Source organism: Sinocyclocheilus anshuiensis, unplaced genomic scaffold, assembly GCF_001515605.1.
Source record: "Sinocyclocheilus anshuiensis isolate Anshui unplaced genomic scaffold, SAMN03320099.WGS_v1.1 scaffold278, whole genome shotgun sequence".
NCBI classification, from domain to species: Eukaryota; Metazoa; Chordata; class Actinopteri; order Cypriniformes; family Cyprinidae; genus Sinocyclocheilus; species Sinocyclocheilus anshuiensis.
Window position 1 is genome coordinate 2,391,411 of NW_015546072.1, and position 20,700 is coordinate 2,412,110.

At 39.0% G+C, this 20,700-nt stretch overlaps 2 protein-coding genes across 19 annotated transcripts in view; one reads left to right on the plus strand and one right to left on the minus strand.

The window, feature by feature from the left end:
• The window catches only part of LOC107699764 (calmodulin-regulated spectrin-associated protein 1-B-like), a 38,621-nt gene extending 25,932 nt beyond the window's left edge, over positions 1 to 12,689 (plus strand). For 4 of the 6 annotated variants that reach the window (XM_016501127.1, XM_016501125.1, XM_016501128.1 and 1 more), the window contains exons 6-18: positions 3,090 to 3,231; positions 4,300 to 4,439; positions 4,542 to 4,638; positions 4,841 to 5,009; positions 6,060 to 6,151; positions 6,694 to 6,772; positions 6,878 to 9,152; positions 9,336 to 9,472; positions 9,588 to 9,808; positions 9,912 to 10,014; positions 10,154 to 10,275; positions 11,325 to 11,443; positions 11,561 to 12,689. In XM_016501127.1, coding sequence (XP_016356613.1) covers positions 3,090 to 3,231; positions 4,300 to 4,439; positions 4,542 to 4,638; positions 4,841 to 5,009; positions 6,060 to 6,151; positions 6,694 to 6,772; positions 6,878 to 9,152; positions 9,336 to 9,472; positions 9,588 to 9,808; positions 9,912 to 10,014; positions 10,154 to 10,275; positions 11,325 to 11,443; positions 11,561 to 11,857 — 3,993 coding nt within the window. In that variant the 3' untranslated portion in view covers positions 11,858 to 12,689. The remainder of the gene's footprint in view (positions 1 to 3,089; positions 3,232 to 4,299; positions 4,440 to 4,541; positions 4,639 to 4,840; positions 5,010 to 6,059; positions 6,152 to 6,693; positions 6,773 to 6,877; positions 9,153 to 9,335; positions 9,473 to 9,587; positions 9,809 to 9,911; positions 10,015 to 10,153; positions 10,276 to 11,324; positions 11,444 to 11,560) is intronic. The other 2 variants (XM_016501130.1, XM_016501129.1) reach the window with 2 other exon arrangements.
• Positions 12,690 to 17,775: 5,086 nt separating this feature from the next.
• kcnt1b (potassium sodium-activated channel subfamily T member 1b) overlaps positions 17,776 to 20,700 on the minus strand; it is an 86,036-nt gene continuing 83,111 nt past the window's right edge. For all 13 annotated transcript variants that reach the window (XM_016501144.1, XM_016501142.1, XM_016501138.1 and 10 more), the window contains one exon: positions 17,776 to 20,110. In XM_016501144.1, the coding sequence (XP_016356630.1) occupies positions 19,993 to 20,110 (118 nt within the window). In that variant the 3' untranslated portion in view covers positions 17,776 to 19,992. The remainder of the gene's footprint in view (positions 20,111 to 20,700) is intronic.

The following is a 20,700-nucleotide window of genomic DNA, read 5'->3' on the forward strand; positions in this document are numbered from 1 at the left end:
TGTGTGTGTGTGTGAGCGAGCGTCTGTGTGTGTGTTTGAGTCTCTAACTTCAGCTTTCATCTTCTAATTTCTTGCAGTTATTTCCATCTTCATTAGTCTCTTCCTTGTTCTGTCCGTCTCTATGACATGTGGTCCTTCAGCCTGATCTTATGTTTGTACTGGCCCATTGCATGCTGGAGCCTGTTTCACAAATGGCACAGAGTTCCTCTGTCTCCATTCTGCTGCTTCTTTACCTTTAGATCTGCTTTCTAACTTTCACTGTGTCTGAAACCTAGACTTGATGACTGTTAGGACTGCACAATTGATTGAGTATATTCACAAGATTATGATTATGGCTGCCATAGTCAATGTGTAGAGGCCTTTTGTAGGGCTGGATGATATGGCAAAAATGTATATCACGATATATTTATTAATTTCAGTCGATATGATATAATTCCGATATCGATATGAACACTATTAAAAAAAGCCTCGTAAAAACTGCCAAGAATGCCACAACAGATGTCTGTGCATACAAACTTATGAAAAATGAATTTGCCAAGTCTCTGACACCTCATATAAAACCATATAATATTTTAGAAAAAAAAGGAAAAAAAACCCAGCACAAATAAATGAATGTTCACCTTTTATTTGTATTTAGCCTTCATTCAAACAAGAAATGTGAAATTCTTTCAATCCTGCATTTTTTTGATCCAAAATACAGCAAAAACAGTAACATTTTGAAATATATTTACTATTTAAAATAACGGTTTTCTATTTGAAAATATTTTAAAATGTAATTTATTCCTGTGATTTCAAAGCTATATTTTTAGCATCATATTTTAAAATATATTCAAATAGAAAGCAGTTATTTTATAGTAAAAATATTTAATTTTTTTTGCTGTACTTTGGATCAAAATAAATGCATGCAGGCTTGGTGAGCAGAAGAGAATTCTTAAAAAAAAAAAAAAAACATTAAAAATCTTACTGTTCAAAAACTTTTGACTGGTAGTGTATAGGCTGATAGCCAGTATAAGTAGTATGAAAAGTGCAAACTGATTCTCTGCCAGCAGGAGGCGCTTTAAGAGCGGTTGAACTAGCGGTTTCTCCAGTAATTAATGGCTGTAATCAAATCAGCTCCGCTCATGAACACTTCCTTATTAGATAAAATAAAAATCCCATCGAAACTTTTCTGAAGACAGTCCTTTCCCTTTAGAGATACATTCATATAAAACACCCACGACATGTTATGATTTTGAAACGTGCAGTGCTCATGTTTATTCAACGAAGTGCTCCGCTCATGAACACTTCCTTATTAGATAAAATAAAAATCCCATCGAAACTTTTCTGAAGACAGTCCTTTCCCTTTAGAGATACATTCATATAAAACACCCGCGACAAGTTTTGATTTTAAAACGTGCAGTGCTCATGTTTATTCAATGAAGTCAAACGCCACAAATAAATCAATGTATGGGAAACACTGGTAATGTAGGCTATATCGAAATATCGGAAATGTGTTTAAAAACCATATCACCGTTATTGAAAAAAAAATATATCGTGATACATATTGATATTGAATTATTGTCCAGCCCTAAGACAACGTCAGAGGCGTCTTACCTGGGCTAAGGAGAAGAAGAACTGGACTGTTGCCCAGTGGTCCAAAGTCCTCTGGTCGACTGGTGTATATATATAGGCCAATATTTGGATTTTTTAAAATTATTGGCATTGCCAGATACCTTTTTCTCCCCTCTGGCTGATAAAGAGTTCAAAACGGGACTTTTATTTTGGCAGGGCCTAAGCGCAGATGCATAGGAGCACCCATTCTATGTCTACATTAGTGTGCTGCCATTGTTTTGTCTAGTCATACAAACTGAAGTGCTGTAATACTTTTTTCATACATATACCTTTGTGCATGATTCAATCTGTGGGGAAATAAAATAGCATATAGCCCAGCTATGTTAATGTTTACAATGTTTCCCTTTATTTGCTCAGTATTTCTGAATTTAATAAAATAAACTTACACTGTACTTATGTTTGTTGTTGTTTTTTTTGCTAAAAAAGAACAATTTTATTATATATGTATAGCATATTTTTAACCATGCAGCAAACGTCATTTCAATTTCATTGCAGAAATTGTTATGCATCTGTTATTTACTATCTTTAAATGAGATCTACATTGGCTTTATATTGGCCATTGGCTGCTCTGCTTTAAGATATCAACATTGGCCATCAATAAATCTGTATCAGTCAACCACTACTTTTGCAAATTGTATGTTCTTTAGGTTCCTGTTTTTCTTTTTTTTTTTTGTTTATGCAGGTTTATTATGCAACAATGTTGCATATATTCATAAGAATGTAAAATTGTAGTCCTTTATGTATTAACAGCATATCAGTGTTTCTTGCACTGATCTTGTGATTCATATCCTTAGTTTTTGTTGAGTTATTTGTGTTGTGGCTAATCACTGTTCTTCTGTGTTTTTGCTGAAAGGAGCAGTTCACCCAAACATAAAAATTGTATCTTTTACTCCCCATGATTTTGTTCCGAACTCATATAATTTAGCCTTTTCTATGGAACACAAGGAGTAGCTGTGAAGAATATTCAAGCTGCTCTTGACTGCACAACAAAAGTGAATGAGAACTGGGCCTGGACTTTTTAGAGCTACAGTGGAGCAGATTATTTTAGCAACTAACTAATTTTGTTTCCGTGCATAAGTTGTATTGACTTCTGCTATTTTTTTGCCTGGACCGCTCCGGTCCCTATTCTCTTTCATTATTTAAAAAATGAGCAGCTTGGACATTCTGCTAAACATCTCTTTTTGTCTTCCTTGGAACAATATGAGGATTAGTAAATAAGGCCAATTTAGTTTACTGGGTGAACTATTCCTTTTAGGTGTCTTATAGTCTAATTCGCCTATGTTACATCCCTTTCTAGTTTATTTAGATCAGCAAATATTCTTACAAATACAAAGCCTCAATGATAAAATATATTTCTCTTGCAAAACTGTCTCTTGCCTACACAATGCCAGTGCCATATACCAAAGGTCACTTTGTTAAATACAGCCTGTTGTTGTAGATGGTTTTGACAGTCTGGCTTACTCTCATGTCACCTGCAGGTACGGTATCGGCGGGATCATGCCTCAGGTAGACAGCTGCCCTACTTCCCCCTGCTGGAGGACCTGATCAGGGATGTGTGTGACTGTGCTGCACTGCTGACCGTGGTCCATTACTACTGCCCAGACCTGATGAAGCTTGATGGTAGAGTGAAATAACACTAGGGATACTATACTAGTTAGCTAGTCTAAAGAAAGCCATGTGTGTAATCTCTTCACCGCTTGTAGCACCAAACCTAATCAGGTTTCCCAAACACTCCTACTGCCTCCTTCACCCCACCCCAGAGTTACATCATTGCTTCAGATGGTTGTAGCTATGTCAGGCAGCTCAAACAAACAAGACACCACAGTGCTTACATTCTTTGGAAATCATACGAATGGTTTGCTTGCAATTGTTTGCTGCACATTTAGCTGGGAAAGGAGAAAGTATTTTCACACTTCCCCTTTAAGCTGGATGCTTTACTTCATTTTAATCCTGTTAAGCCTACAATAAATCATAAAAATCACATTTGTTTGAAATGGAACATTTTATTGAACCTTTAGACAAAAATGTATTTTAAAAATCTGAAGAAAAGTGTTTTTTTTATATTTAGAATAATAAATAATAATATTATATTTGATACATCAGGCAGTTATGGCTCACATAGTATAATGTAGGAGAATATATAGTTCATACTTGAGGAGGGGAAAAAACATTTAGAGGCTCAAACTGAGCAAAAATAATGCATTTTGGTGCAGTATCTCCCAATAATATTTCTTTGTAAGATGATATATAATTGCTTAGTTTAATGATCAAAGCTCTGTCGTTGTCATCTTGAAGTATTACTAACACTGTAAAAGTTATACTTGTGTTTACTTTATAAAAATCTGTAAAAATTTCAGAGTTCCACAACAGTGATCATGTTGTTAATTTAGAAGTCTTAGAAATGTGCATATCATATATAATACATTAGGTATGGTTCATTTCTAGAGTTTTGTTGGTTTGCTTTCTTATACTTTTGATTGATTGTAGTTTTATTCCCTTGGTGCTTCAATGCACATTGCCTTTTGAGCTAAGTAAATATTCTGTGAAATGTTCTTTTCTGATATTTCAACTCCCAAGCAAATATTGACCTCATTTGGATTCAGCCCTTGATTTAGCGTTCATGAATGTCAGAGGCTGTATGCCTCAAGATAGCTTATTTGCTAACTTTGTGTTTTCTGTTATCTGCAGATATCTGCTTGAAAGAGGTGACCTCAATAGCAGACAGCCTTTATAATATCCAGCTGCTGAAAGAGTTCGCCAATGAGTACCTTAACAAAAGCTTTTATTTGACACTAGAGGACATGTTGTACGCACCTCCTGTTCTCAAGGTAAGTTATTCAGTCATGTATAATGTGTCTTGTCATTAACAGGATGTTTCATTTCCGCATGGGTCTGTTCTTGATTCTCTCACTGTTCATTTTCTTCTGCAGCACAATGTCATGGTATTTATAGCAGAGCTCTTCTGGTGGTTTGAGATCGTCAAGCCTGAATTTGTCCAGCCGAGAGATGTTCAGGAATTTAAAGATGGTGAAGAAGTTTTTTTTTTTGGCAGTAAATTTGTCATACTGTTGCGTGAAGGGGCTTAAATTGGTTAATTTTGCATTTTAAAGTTTTATTGGCTTTAAAATACAAAATTTAAAACAAAGCTTGCATGAAGATTTAACCAAAATCCTAATATTTTGCCTGTTGTTCTGCTAATTTGAGTTAATAATTCAAATTTGTATTATAGCAAGAGCAATGACTCAGCCCAAGAGTGCCAGGCCTACTGTGCCCATCTCCAACGCCACCAAACGGAGCTTCCTGGTGTCTCCTGGTGGGGCTGATCCAGCACTTCCTGTTCAGAACAGCCCGGATGTTTGTAACAGGTACTTCCTGCACCCTGAAGAATCTGAGCCTCTGTAAGTGCTTCATGGTTTTGTCTTTTCCATGTGTTGCTTTGGGTGTAAATGTCAGTGATATTTGTCAATGTGAAAATATGCTTTGGACAATCTCCTTAGATTTAATGTCTAATAATTAATATTCCCTCTAATTTGTATTCTTGCTAAGCCAAACCTATTTTCTACTGGGCAAACCTTTGGGCCACCGGTGTAGAAAAACCATGTACCGACCCATACATTTCTCAAAAAGTTTTCACTGACTTAAAATTATTTTTTTTTATACATAATTCAATTGAGAAAACATTCAATGCAGAGGAGTTAATGATAGTTATTTAATTTTTTAGGCACCTAGAGACATTGTTATTTTTATATCAAAAATTTATAACAATTTTTAACATGATGACAAAGGTATATCTGTAGCTGCTTCCTTTTTATTAAAACTGCTGCTACATATGCAGATCACATCACATTTTGCACTGGTTTTGGTAGTTTCATGGTAGACATCACATTCCTAGTCATGATGTCAGCAATACATGGACAAAAATAATGTGGGCTTCCATATGCTTGAAAATGTTGTTTTGCAATTCACAAGTGCACAGCCATGCCCAAATGCACATTAGAGGGAACTTTGCTTGCGTGATTATGATTCACACCTGACTCATATTGTCTCATCATGTCTTTGCTTTGTCATGTTGTGCCTGTGTCTTTCTGACATGCTGAGACGGAACTGCACTGCCCTGCCTTGCCTTACTTAAAAGAACTTTAACTTTACTGTGGATCTTATTTGACACTGGCATTAAAAAATAGTTACTTGGACATAAAAGGCATTTTAATGTTATGCTAGTGCTTTTAATACAGCTCTGTAACTATAGTATTCAGACTAGTTTTCGATTAAGTTATTCTTTTTCAGGTCCTAAGCAGAGCAGTGCTGCTTGTCTATATTTGTCCATCCACATGGAAAATGCATAGTGTCAGTTCCGATTAGATTTTGGCTGGATAGGCCTGGATACCATTCGTCCTAATTTTTTGTGCTGGTGGTTTGCCAACTGTGCCCTCTGCTTGCTGTTTCAGTAATAAGGGGAGTTCCAGCTTCAGCCCCTCCCACCCACTACTTCCACTGAGACAAAGACAGAAGAAGGCTCAGCCAGGAGAGGAAAGCACGGGTATGGCATTAAGCTTCTAATGCCATTCATATGAAAATATTACTTTTCTTGCTCACATGGAAGGGATACCCAGAAATGTCGACTCTCAGAAATAGAAATGTTTTTTTAGCACCTTTGGTTATTTATTTATTTAGTTATTTATTATTATTTTTATTGTAATCTTAAACTTTCACAAAAAATGTGAAGTTAACAAAACATCAACAAAGTTTGTATAGAATCTGTAACAGAATAGAATCCTAATAATTGGGATTCGTGGTATAGAACAAACCCCTAACCAGAATGCTTAAGGATGAAAAATTTTTGGCTTACAGATAAAGATTGTTTTATCCCCATAACAATATTTTTGCACTGTAACTTTGACAGTTAAGGCACTTCTGCATTATGGTAATTTGAATGAATGCATCAATTGTGAAGTATATTTAAAATTATTTTTTATTAGGCCCTACTCTATCAAGTAAGCATGTTCCTTTTTACAGTTGAGTTAGAATGTGACATGAGTATAATAGAGTCTGGTAATCAAATTTTTGTGCTTTTCTTACCAGCCTGTCGAAATCGTTCTAATTCTTTTACGCAAGAAGGTCACTCCAGAGGATCAGTGGCTTGGTCAGATAAACGGCAGAGGTACCAACACTGTTAATAAATATGAGTATTTAATATATCTTTTAAGATTTTACATAAAACCTATATTTTGTTTGGTCATGATTCTCTTACTATTATTATAATCAGGCCACTGTCTCAGCTGAATCGGTATGTTCTCCACTCTGCTACGGACAGTGATGCAGATTTGGCCTCAGGCGACTGTGTTAGTCTGACTTGCTCCATCAGTGAGGACAGCCTGGCCTCCACTGTAACACCCAAGCACCAGAGCCATCTGGGTCAGGGCAACGTTAGGCGGGTCAATGGCCACGGTCTGCTGGGCAACGTTACCATGGATGAGGAGGATGAGCTTGTAACTATTGTCAGGCCAGATTCATCCAAGAATGAGACCACCCTGTTAAACTCTGAGGATGCAGAGCAACAGAGTGCTACCCCTGGTGCTAAAACAGGCATTTGGGGAAGACAGGAGGAAGCATCCTCAGATTCTCGAACAGCCGGTTTCTTCCTGGAACCTCTGATGCCTGCAGTTCTCAGGCCAGCCAAAGAGAAGTCAATATACCTAAATAAGGAAGAAGAGTCGGGAGAGGGAAGGCTGCGAGAATCAGCACGGAGAGTAGCAGGAGCAGAAGGTGCTGTTTCATCTTCCAGACGGAGACCTCCATCCACTCTTAACCGGACCTTTACCCCCAACACTAGCTCTGAGTTTGAGACCACTATTGAGCCTAAATCCAGTGAATTTGTGACTCCAGCCCCTGGGCAGACGCAAGCTTTCAGACCATTGGCAACAAGTAGTGTTGAGCCATCTTCTGCTGAGTGGTCACCTGGGTTTTACCTTCATTCATCGGTGCCTGAGGACAAGAGGCCTGTCCAAGCATGGGACATCCATTCAGGGTCTGATGTAGCGACTGTGGAGACCATTGAGGAACAGGATGCAGAACTCACCAAAGAGCTCCATCCAGACAAGAAACAGTTCTATGAGGAGGACGAAGAGTCAGCAAAGTTGCAGGAAGACATGAATGTAAAGGAACATAAGGATAAGGATGGTGGGAGCAGGTGCTCAAGCCCTGGTCAGTCCCAGGTCAGCAGTGTAGCTAGCAGCAGCGTGCGCATGACCAGTTTTGCTGAACGAAAGATGCAGAAGTTTGGTAGCAATCAAGATATCCGCTCCAGCACAAGCAGCTCACAGCGGACCACACCAGATGGCTCGGAGAGTTGCCCCCTTCCTCTAACCTCCTGGAGGATGAAAAGAGACCAGAGTCCCACACCACAGAACAAGGACAGTGCCAACATGCTGGCCTCCGAACTTGTTCAACTCCACATGCAACTTGAAGAAAAGCGACGTGCAATTGAATCCCAAAAGAAGAAGATGGAGGTCTTGACAGCAAGACAAAGGCTTAAGCTTGGGAAAGCAGCCTTCCTGCACATAGTAAAGAAAGGGAAGAGTGATACTCTCCCCCAGCCTACAAAGTCCGAGTACTACTTGAAAGATTGCCAAAAACTCAATCAAGAAAAAGAGAAATCGTCGAAAGACGACACCTGTGTTGGTGCTCTGAGAGATGGGCTGAAAGAGGCCGAAGAGCCGGAGAAGGCATCTCTCAAGTGGGCAGGTGGGGGGACTGTGTCCCCTAGTGCCTTAGATATGGACGAGGAGATGGATCTTAATGAATGCAACCACTCCATTGAATTGTTGAACGAGGCTATCGGAAACATTCAGCAGCAGATGATGCAACTTTCGCTCCAGCAGGAAATGCTCATGAAGCAAAATCTTCAGTCTCCAACAGGTGCTGCTCCACCACCTAGCAGTGACCAAAGTAATGCATCTGAACCCAGGGTCAGAGCTTCGATACATTTTGTTGAACCAAGTGGCAGCCCTGTGGTACGAAAATCACCCAAACTAAGTTCAGCACGGTCTCGTTCCAAACCTTCAGAGCTGTTGCTAGTTAAGGAGCACGGCAAAGGGCATAAGAGCTCCACTCCTACACCTACTGACAGCCCTTCTGCCAAGTCCATTCAAGGGGGCAGGACCCCCAAACCAGAGTACTTTGTGCAGAACTCCACAAGATCAGACTCATTCAACAAAGGGAACTCGAAAAGCACTACATTCCACCTTAATGATGAAGCTAACTTGAGGATGGTCTCAAGGGAACCAAGTTCTGTGGCCCTTGGTGTCACTTTCGAAGAATCTATGTCCACTACCTTACAGGACGTTGAGGCTACATTTGATGATGAGCCAGCAATGGATAATGTCTCCTCAGAGGATATTTCTAGAGGAAAAGTCAATCTTATTGAGGTAGACTTGTCTGATTTGGCTGCCAATCCAGATGAAGAAAACGCCAATGTATTGGATGTGACCACTGATGGGAGCGATGGGGAAAAGAAGTCTGGCATGGGCTTCTTTTTCAAGGTAAATAAAAAATTAAAAAAAACCTGGCAAAGTATTACTTAAACTATGACTCGTAAACTTTCCCACTCACTTTGTGGCCAAGAAACCCCACTAAGTAACACCCTAGCAACTACAAACAACCACTCAGACACAAGTTTCACTAGTTTTACTTTTCCTACTGATTTTGTTGTTTTATGTCTGCAGGACGAGCAAAAAGCAGAGGATGAATTGGCCAAAAAGCGAGCAGCGTTTCTGCTAAAACAACAGAGGAAGGCAGAGGAGGCTCGGCTCCGCAAGCAACAGCTGGAGGCTGAAAGCGAGATGAAAAGAGATGAAGCCAGGTATTGACTACCTTTGAAGTGTCATCTTCCATGAATATAAATATGATAAAGAGATGCTTTGTAACTTTTTCATGAAGTTTGTATGTTTAAAGCCTCTTTTCTTTTCCAATTCCAGGAGGAAAGCTGAAGAGGAAAGAATCAGAAAAGAGGAGGAAAAGGCCAGGAGAGAGTTGATAAAGCAGGGATACCTTAGAAGAAAACAGCAGGAGATGTGTGAGGAGCAAGAGCAGCCCCAGCCCAAACCCAAACCCAAGTCCAAGCCCAAAAAACAAAGGCCGAAGTCTGTGCTGAAGGAAGAAAACTCAGTTGATACACTTCCCAGATGTCCTGCTACCAGTAAGTATTAAACTGTGCCTTCTGTTGTTGCATTATTACTGATTTAACAGCAGACGTGTTTGATGCACTTAATCTAAAATAATGAAACCATGTTCCTCACCAGATGAGAATCTCATCAGTGCCCAGTCTGGCTCTAGTCTATCACTGGCCTCTGTGGCCACCACTGAACCAGACAGTGTCAACTCAGGAGGGGCGGTATCTCATCGGTAAGTCCTTCCCATGTCCTATAGGCTGTGTGCAGATGCCTGCTTGCATTTCATTAATTCATTTCAGAATCAATCGACTGTATTCAGACTGTGACCTCCAAAGCACTTTAATGTTGCTGTTCGTTCTTTCCATTAACAGAGGAGAATCGGTAGAGTCATTTTCAGGCCTCAGTCGCAATTCCAGTCGGACTACAGAGAGAGACTGGGACAACGGTTCCACCGCGTCTTCCATTACATCAACATCCATGGCGGAATACACTGGTGAGTTTTCACTTTCCATTCTGTAGGATGCAAGTGGTTTATATTTGTGTTGATGCCTAGTAAGTGTGGGTACCACATGCTGGTCTGGAGTACTAAATTATTTATACTGTTTTAGATTCCTCTACACCAGGACAACATCCTGTGTTAAAAACAACAGCATGCTGATCTTGACCATGCATCAGGCAGTATGTTTGTCTGTGTGCTTGAGTACATAAGCACACATCAGTGTTTTGTTTGGGGTATATATTAGTGGATAAATTTGTTCTTTAAGCCTGAACTCTCTGAAGCGTTTCACTTGTTTGCTCTTCAATTAGCTAACATGTTGACTAATGCATTTTACAGGGCAAATACATCCTTTTTGTTCTATTGCTTATGTTTGTAGAATAAATACAGGCATTGCTTTGCATTAAAGCTGAAATAAGTTTGAAATTAGAACTACCCTTTCAAGCCATGTATTCAAAAATCAGTGCAAAAATACTTGGGTTTATATCAATTATTTGGGTAATGCTCAGAATGGCTAACCAGCCATGAGAGCAAGACAACGTATTATCGGTCAGTTGTTTTCTAGTTATGTCACACTTGGTAGTCCCGCCCACAATGAAATCCCATTGGTCCAAATTCCTGCTTCATGTGGTTGCATTTTAAACATGAAATATGTGTTTTTTTTGTCCATATCACACAGCATTTCACAGTGAACAGAAAGAAAAAAAACATTTTTGAGCAACAAATCGGCATATTAGAAGGATTTCTATATCACAGGAATCATCACAAGAATAAATTACATTTTAAAATATATTCAAATAGAAAATTGTAGCAATATTTCACAATATTAGTATTTTTTTACTTTTTTTTTTATCAAATAAATTCAGCCTTGGTGAGGATAAGAGACTTCTTTCAAAAACATAAAAATAAAAAAAACTACCAAACGGTAGTGTATATGTGAAAAAATGTATAATGAATCATCATAAAATAAGGAGAAAAAAAATCCATGACATTGTTGCTTCTCATGTCTTGTATTGATGTTTTTGTTGTTGCTGTTGTCACTGTAGGACCAAAGCTTTTCAAAGAACCAAGTGCGAAGTCCAACAAGCCTATAATCCACAACGCCATCGCTCATTGCTGCTTAGCGGGAAAAGTAAACGAACCGCAGAAGAACTCCATTCTTGAGGTGTGTGACCAGTTTGCAGTTTCATGGCATGCAGATAGCATGCTGGGATGTAACCAATTAGTTTTGATGATAAATTACAGTGAAAAAACCTAAATGGTTTCATTTTTTGACTGGTAGGAGCTGGAGAAGTGCGAATCCAACCACTTGATGATTCTCTTCCGGGACAGTGGCTGTCAGTTCAGAGCCCTTTACTGCTACTTCCCCGACACAGAGGAGATCCACAAGCTCACCGGCACAGGGCCCAAGAGCATCACTAAGAAGATGATTGACAAACTCTACAAGTACAGCTCGGACCGCAAGCAGTTCACTGTAATCCCTGCCAAGACTGTGTCTGTTAGTGTAGATGCGCTGACTATCCATAACCACCTGTGGCAAGCCAAAAGACTCGCAGGGCCAAAAAAGAGCGCAAAGTGAAGTCCGATGGCACTCGTAAGATCTGCACTTTCGCAACGAGGCCTGTAATCACTTATCTGCTTCCGTCAGAGTTTGGATGGAAGAGGATCGCTGGACAAGCAAACAGGCATGAATCAACATGCACTTCATTTGAATGTGTTTTGGGTTGAAGTAGTCCTTTACCCACAATCCTGTGGTCTTTTTACATGATACATTTTTTGTTACTTGAAGTATTTATTAGTTTGGCACTGATTAGCTCGTTTAAACAAAGCACTTCCCCCATGATTGTTTTTGTTTGATTCGTTTTCCCCCTTTTTTTGCAAGGGATACACGTTTTCCTCTTAATGTCTTCGAAACATGTTTGCTGACTCTAAGGACTGCCAGAACTCAAGTTCATGTAAAAAATTGCTGACTTGGCTCTCAACAAAGCTTTTTTTGCCTCCAAAACATGCTGCTCTTTTGTTATCACTGGGAAAATCCCAGGTCTGCATACTTTTGGCCTTCATGCATTGTGGTACTGTCTGTTTATTCAGCGCTTTAAAAAATCAGCTCGGCTGTAGCCCATTTTTTGGAAACTCGGTGGTCCTTTCAATAGGGAATCGAACAGACCTTGATACGTGTCAAATGCAGTTCTCTTCTCTTCTGTTCTACTCTGTAGCGGCCTCTCCTCTGGACAGTCTGTACTATGGTGCACTTATGATCATGTTTTAGTAATATTATCATGCAATGTAACCATGTTGATGTTAGCACTGGAGCTTTTTCTCATGCAGAGGAGCAGCATGCTCTGTTATGAAGAGTGTCGCTGTAAACGATTTGAATGACAGTATTTAATATATTCATAATCGGTTACTTCTTTTGCCGTCGCTGTCTAATTATTTACCAAGGTTGAAAACATTCCTCAGTGAAAGAAGTGTCAACACTGCCGACGTCCTTGTGTTTAGATTTTGGAGAACACTCATAAAAGCCTTGTGTTTGGTGTCGAGATAAATTGAGTGTTGCACATGCACTTTATTTGTTTGCTCATGAAGGTGTTTAGTGGGGTAGATTTTCAAAGGGCTTACTAAACCATTTTTGCTCCTAAAGCTAGTTGTTGAAAGGTGAAGGTACTCTGTTATACACCGAGAAACATCTCTCAAACACTATTAACACCGAAAAGAGCACACTGACAGCCCTTAATGACTCTTAAACTACTGTTTCCAAATAATAGGTGTTAGGTGTCTTTACGTCGCTGCATTGTTTAATTTTAAATTGCAGTTTTGTATATGTGTTTTTATATCTCAACTAAAAGATTGTATTGATGTTGATCACCTGTTTTCTTTTTGTTTGTTTGTTTGTTTTAAACTACTATTCATTCTTGGTAATTTTGCTTCCTTTACCATATTATTATTTATTTTAAATAAGACTCTGAGAAGTAATAAATATTTCAAGTCAAATTCATTCTCATTATTTTTTTTCCATTTAATTATTGACATTGTCATCTTTCTTCCACTTTATTTTATAACACCCCTTGCATTATACAGTAAGTGAGCTTACCTCATAGTAATGAATATTAGTACCAAGTATTGTGTAAAATTGACTTTACGTGACTTTTCATGTCGGCAGTTGATAAACTTTTGTATTAATAGCTTTACTGTTGTCGGGTGATTGCAAGAAATGATGGCAGTTTAATTACTTGTGGTCTCGTGATGGGCGTCCCAAATTCTGTCAACTGGAACACCACAGCCTCATCGACAAGCACTGTATCCTTGACAGTCCACTGAAGACACATTTGTATCCTGGCAACTGGCGGTTTATCCTCAGCGGGGGGCTCTACAGGTCAGGCATTCGGTGGATGGATGGTCATTAGACAGGAACTCAGAAGACAATGTTATTTGATGTTTGTCAGTATGCACGGTGAGTATTATTGCGCTCTGATTTGATGTTGGCTTCAAAATCAAGTAATTGTGACAAATGTTTCTTTTTTTCTGCCTAGCTCTTTTTATTTTTGTGGTGTTCCAGTATATACACGAGGCATGGTTTCAGTCCTGTATATACACAGAAATGGACTATGTTTGCAAAGAGATACCAAAAGGTAGGATGGTCTGAAGCCACTTGATAGTCACAAAAAGTATGTGCATGTTATCTGCCAGAGAAGTTGTTCAGATAAATGTCAGCTATGTACTGTAAAAATGCAGTTAACCAATAAAAAATTGGGATTATAATGTGTCATCATATGGGAATACAAATGTTTGGATAATTGCATTTTAGCTAAGAGATCACTCAAAAGAAAGTTGTCACGGTTTACTTACTTTCATGTCATTCCAACTCCTACGACTTAATAAAAGAAGTTTTGAAGAATGTTATTGCTGCACTTTTACAAATGGTGAAAGTGAATGCTGACCACTGGATGTCAAGCTACTGTAAGGACAAAAAAAAAAAAAAACTAGTGCTGTCAAACGATTAATCGCATCCAAAATAAAAGTTTTTGTTTACATGTATGTGTGCTGTGTATATTTATTATGTATATATATAAATACACACTATATATATATTGAAAATATTTACATGTCAATATTCATATACTTTTTATTATAAATAAATATATATAAACCAAATTTTTCTGAAATATTTGCATGCATGTGTGTGTGTGTATTTATATATACATAAATATACACAGCACACAAACATGTAAACAAAAACTTTTATTTTGGATGCAATTAATCGTTTGACAGCACTAAAAAAAAAACATCTCTACAACTCATGCACTATATTCCAAGTCTTCTGATGCTATAAAGCTGCTTAATGTGCAAAACTGACTGAAATTTAACTTACTGGAAATCTTGCCTGAGCCCTGGTCAGCATTGACTTTCATTATTTGGAAAAGTGTAGCTTGAACATTCTGCCCAACATCTCCTTATGTGTCCTAGAGAGGAAAGTCATAAAGGTTTTGAATGATGTGTTGATTAGTTATTTTTAGATGAACTTTCCTTTCAACATTTGTCATTTTTCTTTTCTCTATAGATTATCCTGCTGGTTTGACCTCTGTGATTATCTTTGTGAGTGGTTTAGGAAAAATCAGCTTGTCTATGTTTAACAGCACCAATCTGACCTCTGTGAATAGTCTGACTATGGCACACCAAGGTATCACAGCAATAGGACCGCAGACCTTTGATATGTTTCAAAACCTCAAAACTCTAAATTTGGACAATAATCGTCTCTCCCGAGTCTCATCAAACTGGTTCAGCCATCAGGTTACACTTGAGACACTCAGACTCTCAAATAATAAAATCACTACACTGGATCATAGTTCTCTTGATGGGCTGACAAACCTGCTCAACCTAGACTTGTCTCAGAACCAGGTTCACACTATAACCACAAGCAGTTTTCTCGGTCTCAGTAAACTGAGGCAGTTAGACCTGTCCAACAACAAACTGACACATTTGAGCACGGATGTGTTTCTTCCACTTAACGGCACAAAGATCTGCTTGGATGGAAATCCCTGGGACTGCTCCTGCTCTGTGAACGACTTTGCCAAATACCTGAGAGGTATGCATTCATTTCCATCTTGTACTTGTCTAATGCTGATGAAATATTCATTTTTGGGTGAAATGTTAAATGACTGATAAATCCTTGCAGGGCTGCAGAATGCCTCTCTTCTGGAGAATGAGATGCTGGTGTGCTGCAATAGCCCTCCTGATTTGAAAGGTGTACCAGTATGGCAGGTACCAGAGTGTAAAACCCTTACATCCATGAGCCCTACCACTACAAGTCTTGCCACTATGAGTCTTACCACTGGAAGTTCTGGCACCGGGAACCCTGCCACTGTATTAATAACCAAACCTCTTACAACTGGTCACTCGACTTTAATCGTTTTTATTGGTAGGTGGAACTAATTCATGGCATTAATTCAGCCCTCAGCTGGGTAACTTTCATGTCCGGTAGCTTGTGTTGTGGATGACTAACCTTTTATTATGTAACCAGTGGTACTGTGTGCCCTGGTACTGGTCATCTGTGTCCTTTCAGCATTGTATCACAGGAAACGAGAGAGGAAACATCTACAGGCTGTAAAACCTGCTTCAGAGAAATCCGAAATGATTCGAACCAGTGAATCAACTGCAAAAATCAATGGAGAAGACAACAGAAAAGTGAAATCTGAAATCGCTAATAAAACACAAATTGCCACAACAGAAGTGTTATTGAGGGCAAACCAGATGGTGGTTGGAGATGAGAAGATATCACAGATTTACCACATTTATTCATCAGGGCCATATGACACCAGAGAACCCATTAAACGAGTGAGATCTGCCGGGCCGGTCTTGTGCAGGATGGAGATGTTTTCTAAACCGACAGAAGCAGAAGCGGCCACTGATGAAGTTGGGAATGATGAGTATTACAATGGATGGATGATCTCAGAAAAAACAAAAGACTATGTGTGTGTTAATACTGAGGAGGTGGAGGATGGAAAACGCATAGCAGATGAGGAGAAAGAGGGATCCACTGAGGTAAGTAACACCACTGACGCTCTGGAATCACATGAGGACCTTAAGGAGAAAAATGAAGATACCGATGAGAGTGTTCGAGCCGGAACAAGTGTAGATAAAGACGTTCTTCAGCATAGTGTGGAGAACAATGTGTTGGATCACCTGAACGAGTTGGCTGTTGGAGCAGGAAGCAGTCAAGATGTTCTCCAGGTAAAACGCATCGCGTCCCAGTCTGAGGAGCCTGATGAAATCCTGCCGTACCTCATGATCGGTGCTGATCCAGAAAACCAGACCACTGGGGTTGATCAGAATACTGCTGAAGGAACATCTGGACCTTTAAGACCTATTCGGCGGGTACTGACCTGGCCTCCGACTGCGGCCCAGTGGAAGAAGCAGTGGGCTCAAAATCAACAAGTCCTCAATGTGATCCCACAACTAATATTTGTAACTGGTTGCAGGCATGAAATCAGACCATTTCCACCCAGGATTTCTCCTGCAATCTTCCCAACTGCCCCACAGTTCACAGCACTGGAGTTTTTGCCTGAAATCACGTCCCCAATGGAAGATGTCCGAGTCGCTATTGATGAGGACACTTACAGGGCAAGTCTTGAGTCATCCAATCAAAGAGTCCTGCATTTCAGTGCAAAAGAATGCTTCTCGAAAACTAATATATCACCAAGGGAGGATGGCAGAATTATTACAAATGGGGAAACTTGGACGTCAGGTCTCGAGTCAACCATCTTTTCCGACTTGTCCTCCAAGAACTCGCCAATTGATGAAAGTGAGGTCTGCTCTGAATTGTTCAGCATTTTTAATCCATCATTTGGTGGCAGCAAGTCAAAGCCTGCTTTTGGAGAGGAGATAAACAACAAAGACGATGTTGAGAAAATACGGAACATGAAAACAAAAGCACACGGAGTTCACCAAAGTGAGCAGGTTGCGTCAGAATTGCAGAAGCAGTCCAGGAGAGCAGGGGAAGCTGCACAGAGAGACCGACGGCAAGGTCAGATGTGTGAAGGGTCTGATTCAAGAGCGCCCCCTGCGGGAGCTTCTCCAAAAGATAACCGCCTGTTGCTGGGCAACGAGTACACCTTTATAGACCTGCTACATGAGGTGGTGGAAAATCACGGCCGCTGGACTCGAGACAGGTGGAGACAAACCCAAAAAAACAAACACAAACTCAAACAGAGTCATTAGGTACTGGAAGTACGTTTCTAAATATACAATTGCTGAAAAATAATATATATATATATATATATATATATAAAATCAGTTCTTCTGCTCTGTAAGGTGAAACTGCAAAACACACTGAAAATATGCAAAATCTAATAATGGATATGGTATGTAAAAAAATGCACCTGGTATGTACAGATATTTGGATTTTTTACTGCATTATTAAATGCACAAAAAAAAAAGTGTGAATCTATACATCAACAGAGTCTAAGTATCTATTGGTAGAAAAATAATGCCACATTTCTTTGGCTGCATGCAGCATTTATTGATTCATTCTTACATGTTAGTACAGACTTCATTTAAGAAATTGTACAAAATTTAGAAGTTCATGTATTGTTCAGCACAATCCAAAAACAGGAACCAGCAAATGTAAACATGGGTCTCTGACACATTTGGCAAGATTAGGACATGCATGGTCCATGTTTTTCTAAAACTACTGGAAAAAAGAACACAAATACATTTTTGTAAATTACAACAGCTGTGATCAGCCGATCAGATTTAAATCTCAGGGAACTAGTAAAAAATAGAGGAATCTGCAGGCTGTTTTCAACATGCACATTATGCATATCCTTTCCAATTATGGCTGGAAATTTAGGAAAACATTATTTAAAAAACATTCCCAAAGCAATCTGCATGAGAAAACAGTGACCAATGGACAGAATGTAGGTGACAACATCTTTACACAAGCAAAAAACTTGAATATAGTCTGATGAACTGTACAGTATTCTGCTCGACATGTCAAGGGTTGACTTTCAATTACTACTGACAGTCTTGGAGCTAAGTAGTAAATAAACTGATATGCCAGATCAATAGAAGCAAAGTAAGGCAGACAATGCCTTAAATACGTAATAAACATGAATAATACAGAATTATAAAATAAATATTTTAAACATAATAGCTACAAGGATTCCCATTTCATTGCTTTTACTGTCATCAATCTCATTTCTTTGTGGAGACAAACAGGTAAGAATAATATGAGAGGTATTCAACCTTAGCTACTTTGCACGAAGTGGACATTCACATTTTCTGTTCAGTGAAAGATGAATACATCTGTTAAAAAATAGAAACAGTAAAAACAAAAGCAGCTTTCCATGATGGCTTTAAATGTCAGCTCCATATACTGATGGGAATGACAATGAACCATGGAATATCTTAATACAGAAGGCAAAAACTAATGTATTGTTAAATGTAACATTTTTAATGTTTTCTTTATGTAGTTTAAAGGGTTACTATGTACTGCTCAGCAGAGCTTAGTGCAATAAAATCGGCAAATTCAAATGTGCACTCTCCCTCGTGCTCTCTCTATATATATTTAAATAGAGCGATATATAGCTATACCTTTTTGTCCTAATTGAGCAGTAACATGTACATTGTGCACACCGAAATAATTAAAATAACAAACAAAAACACTTATTAGCTTTGAGGCAAAATATCACTGAAAAACTAATCTAATATTTTCTAATGTATAAACCAAACATAATTTCAATATTGATCTTATGTACTGTGTATTACCATTTGGCATCTCTTCAATGAGTCCCAATCAAGATCCATGAAATACTTGAAGCACATTTCTGCTGGTGCAGTACAGTTCCTGTCAATCTTCAGAAGGACCATGTGTTTGCTGTAGAATATGTTCCATTTTTTGCTCTAAATTTGAAATTGTATGGCAATTGATCTAGCTTCTGTTCTCGGCACATGTAAACTGGCTTATGATAACATTTGTAGTGATAACTGGCAGCGATTTATAGTAAATCATCATGGTGTTCAATCATGTAAAAGTTTCAGCTTGGGATTAGCAGTTTCAAACGTAAAACCCTTTGTGCTTTGAGGACGAAATCACAACAAAATACTGTGAATACTAAGAGGTCACTGAGCATGTAAAGAATATGTGGCTAACTTATATATACTATATTTGTGCAATATATGTACAAAATATAGCACTGATGTAAACTAATTCTGTTCAATGTCATACTGAAACACCTTGCATGTATGACAGGGCACTATCCAGTGTTTGGGTCAGCTTACTGGCGTAATAGTTGTTTCTTCCTTCTGTCCTTAGCTGCCCTCTTGAATACTGCTTTACTATTTCTGATATATACTGCCCTGTAAATCCAAAGTGCTTGGACAGCTTGTTTGGTCCAAAGTGATTCAACACCTCACACTCGCACTGAGCCTTAAGTCTTAAAATGCAAAAATGTAATGACCAGCCGCATTTAGAGAAGTCTGAAATGTGCCACGAGATTCTATATATCTGTGTCGTAAAAAAGAGAAATCTGTAAAGTGTTTCAGTAGTACAGTTCTAGCCGTTGGGCAGCTTGGGTAGTGAATGTGTTGGCACATGGGTCGTGTCTGTGTGGTCGGTCGGTCGGTTGGTTGGTTGTGTGTCCTGTCACTCTTCATGCAGACTGTAGCAGCTCAAGGCAGAGGAGGGAGGGAAGGAGGGTTAAAAAGAACTTCCAGTTCTTACAGATGGGTCTCATCCCTGGTCTCAGGTCCATAGTCTTGTCGTAGCTTGGCTCCGGCCGGAGCCCCTGGGAGATTCTCAGGGACGTGTGCCAGCGGATCAGAGCGGATGATGTAGCTACAGAAAGGTGGAAAACAGGTTGAATGGTTAAAAACCAGCTGGCTGAACCGAGCACAGTGTTTAAGGTGATCAAATATTGATCTATAATGAAAGTCGGATCAGATAAATCATAAAATGTAAAAAAAAAAAGTGTATAACTTCAGTGCCAGTAGCCACGCCAAAATGTATTTGCAAATTGTATATTTGTACAACCCTTAGGTTTTTCATATTGTTTGTTTTGTAGCATAACCCTAATGTGGTAGCATATAGGCTGTTTATTGTTACTTATTAAAGGGGTCATATGATGCGATTTAAATTTTTCCTTTCTCTTTGGAGTGTTACAAGCTCTTCGTGCATAAAGAAGATCTGTAAAGTTGCAAAGACTAAAGTCTCAAATCCAAAGAGATATTATTTATAAAAGTTAAGAGTCAGCCACGCCTACTTAAAACAGCTCGTTGTAACACGCCCCCACATATCTACGTCACGATGTGGGAATATTTGCATAATGCCGCCCAAATGTTCACGCAAAGAAAGAAGGCGTAACTTTTATTCTCGCTGTAGTATTGTTGTTGCCGCCGCCGCCATGTCGTGAAGGCACTGTGTTTCGT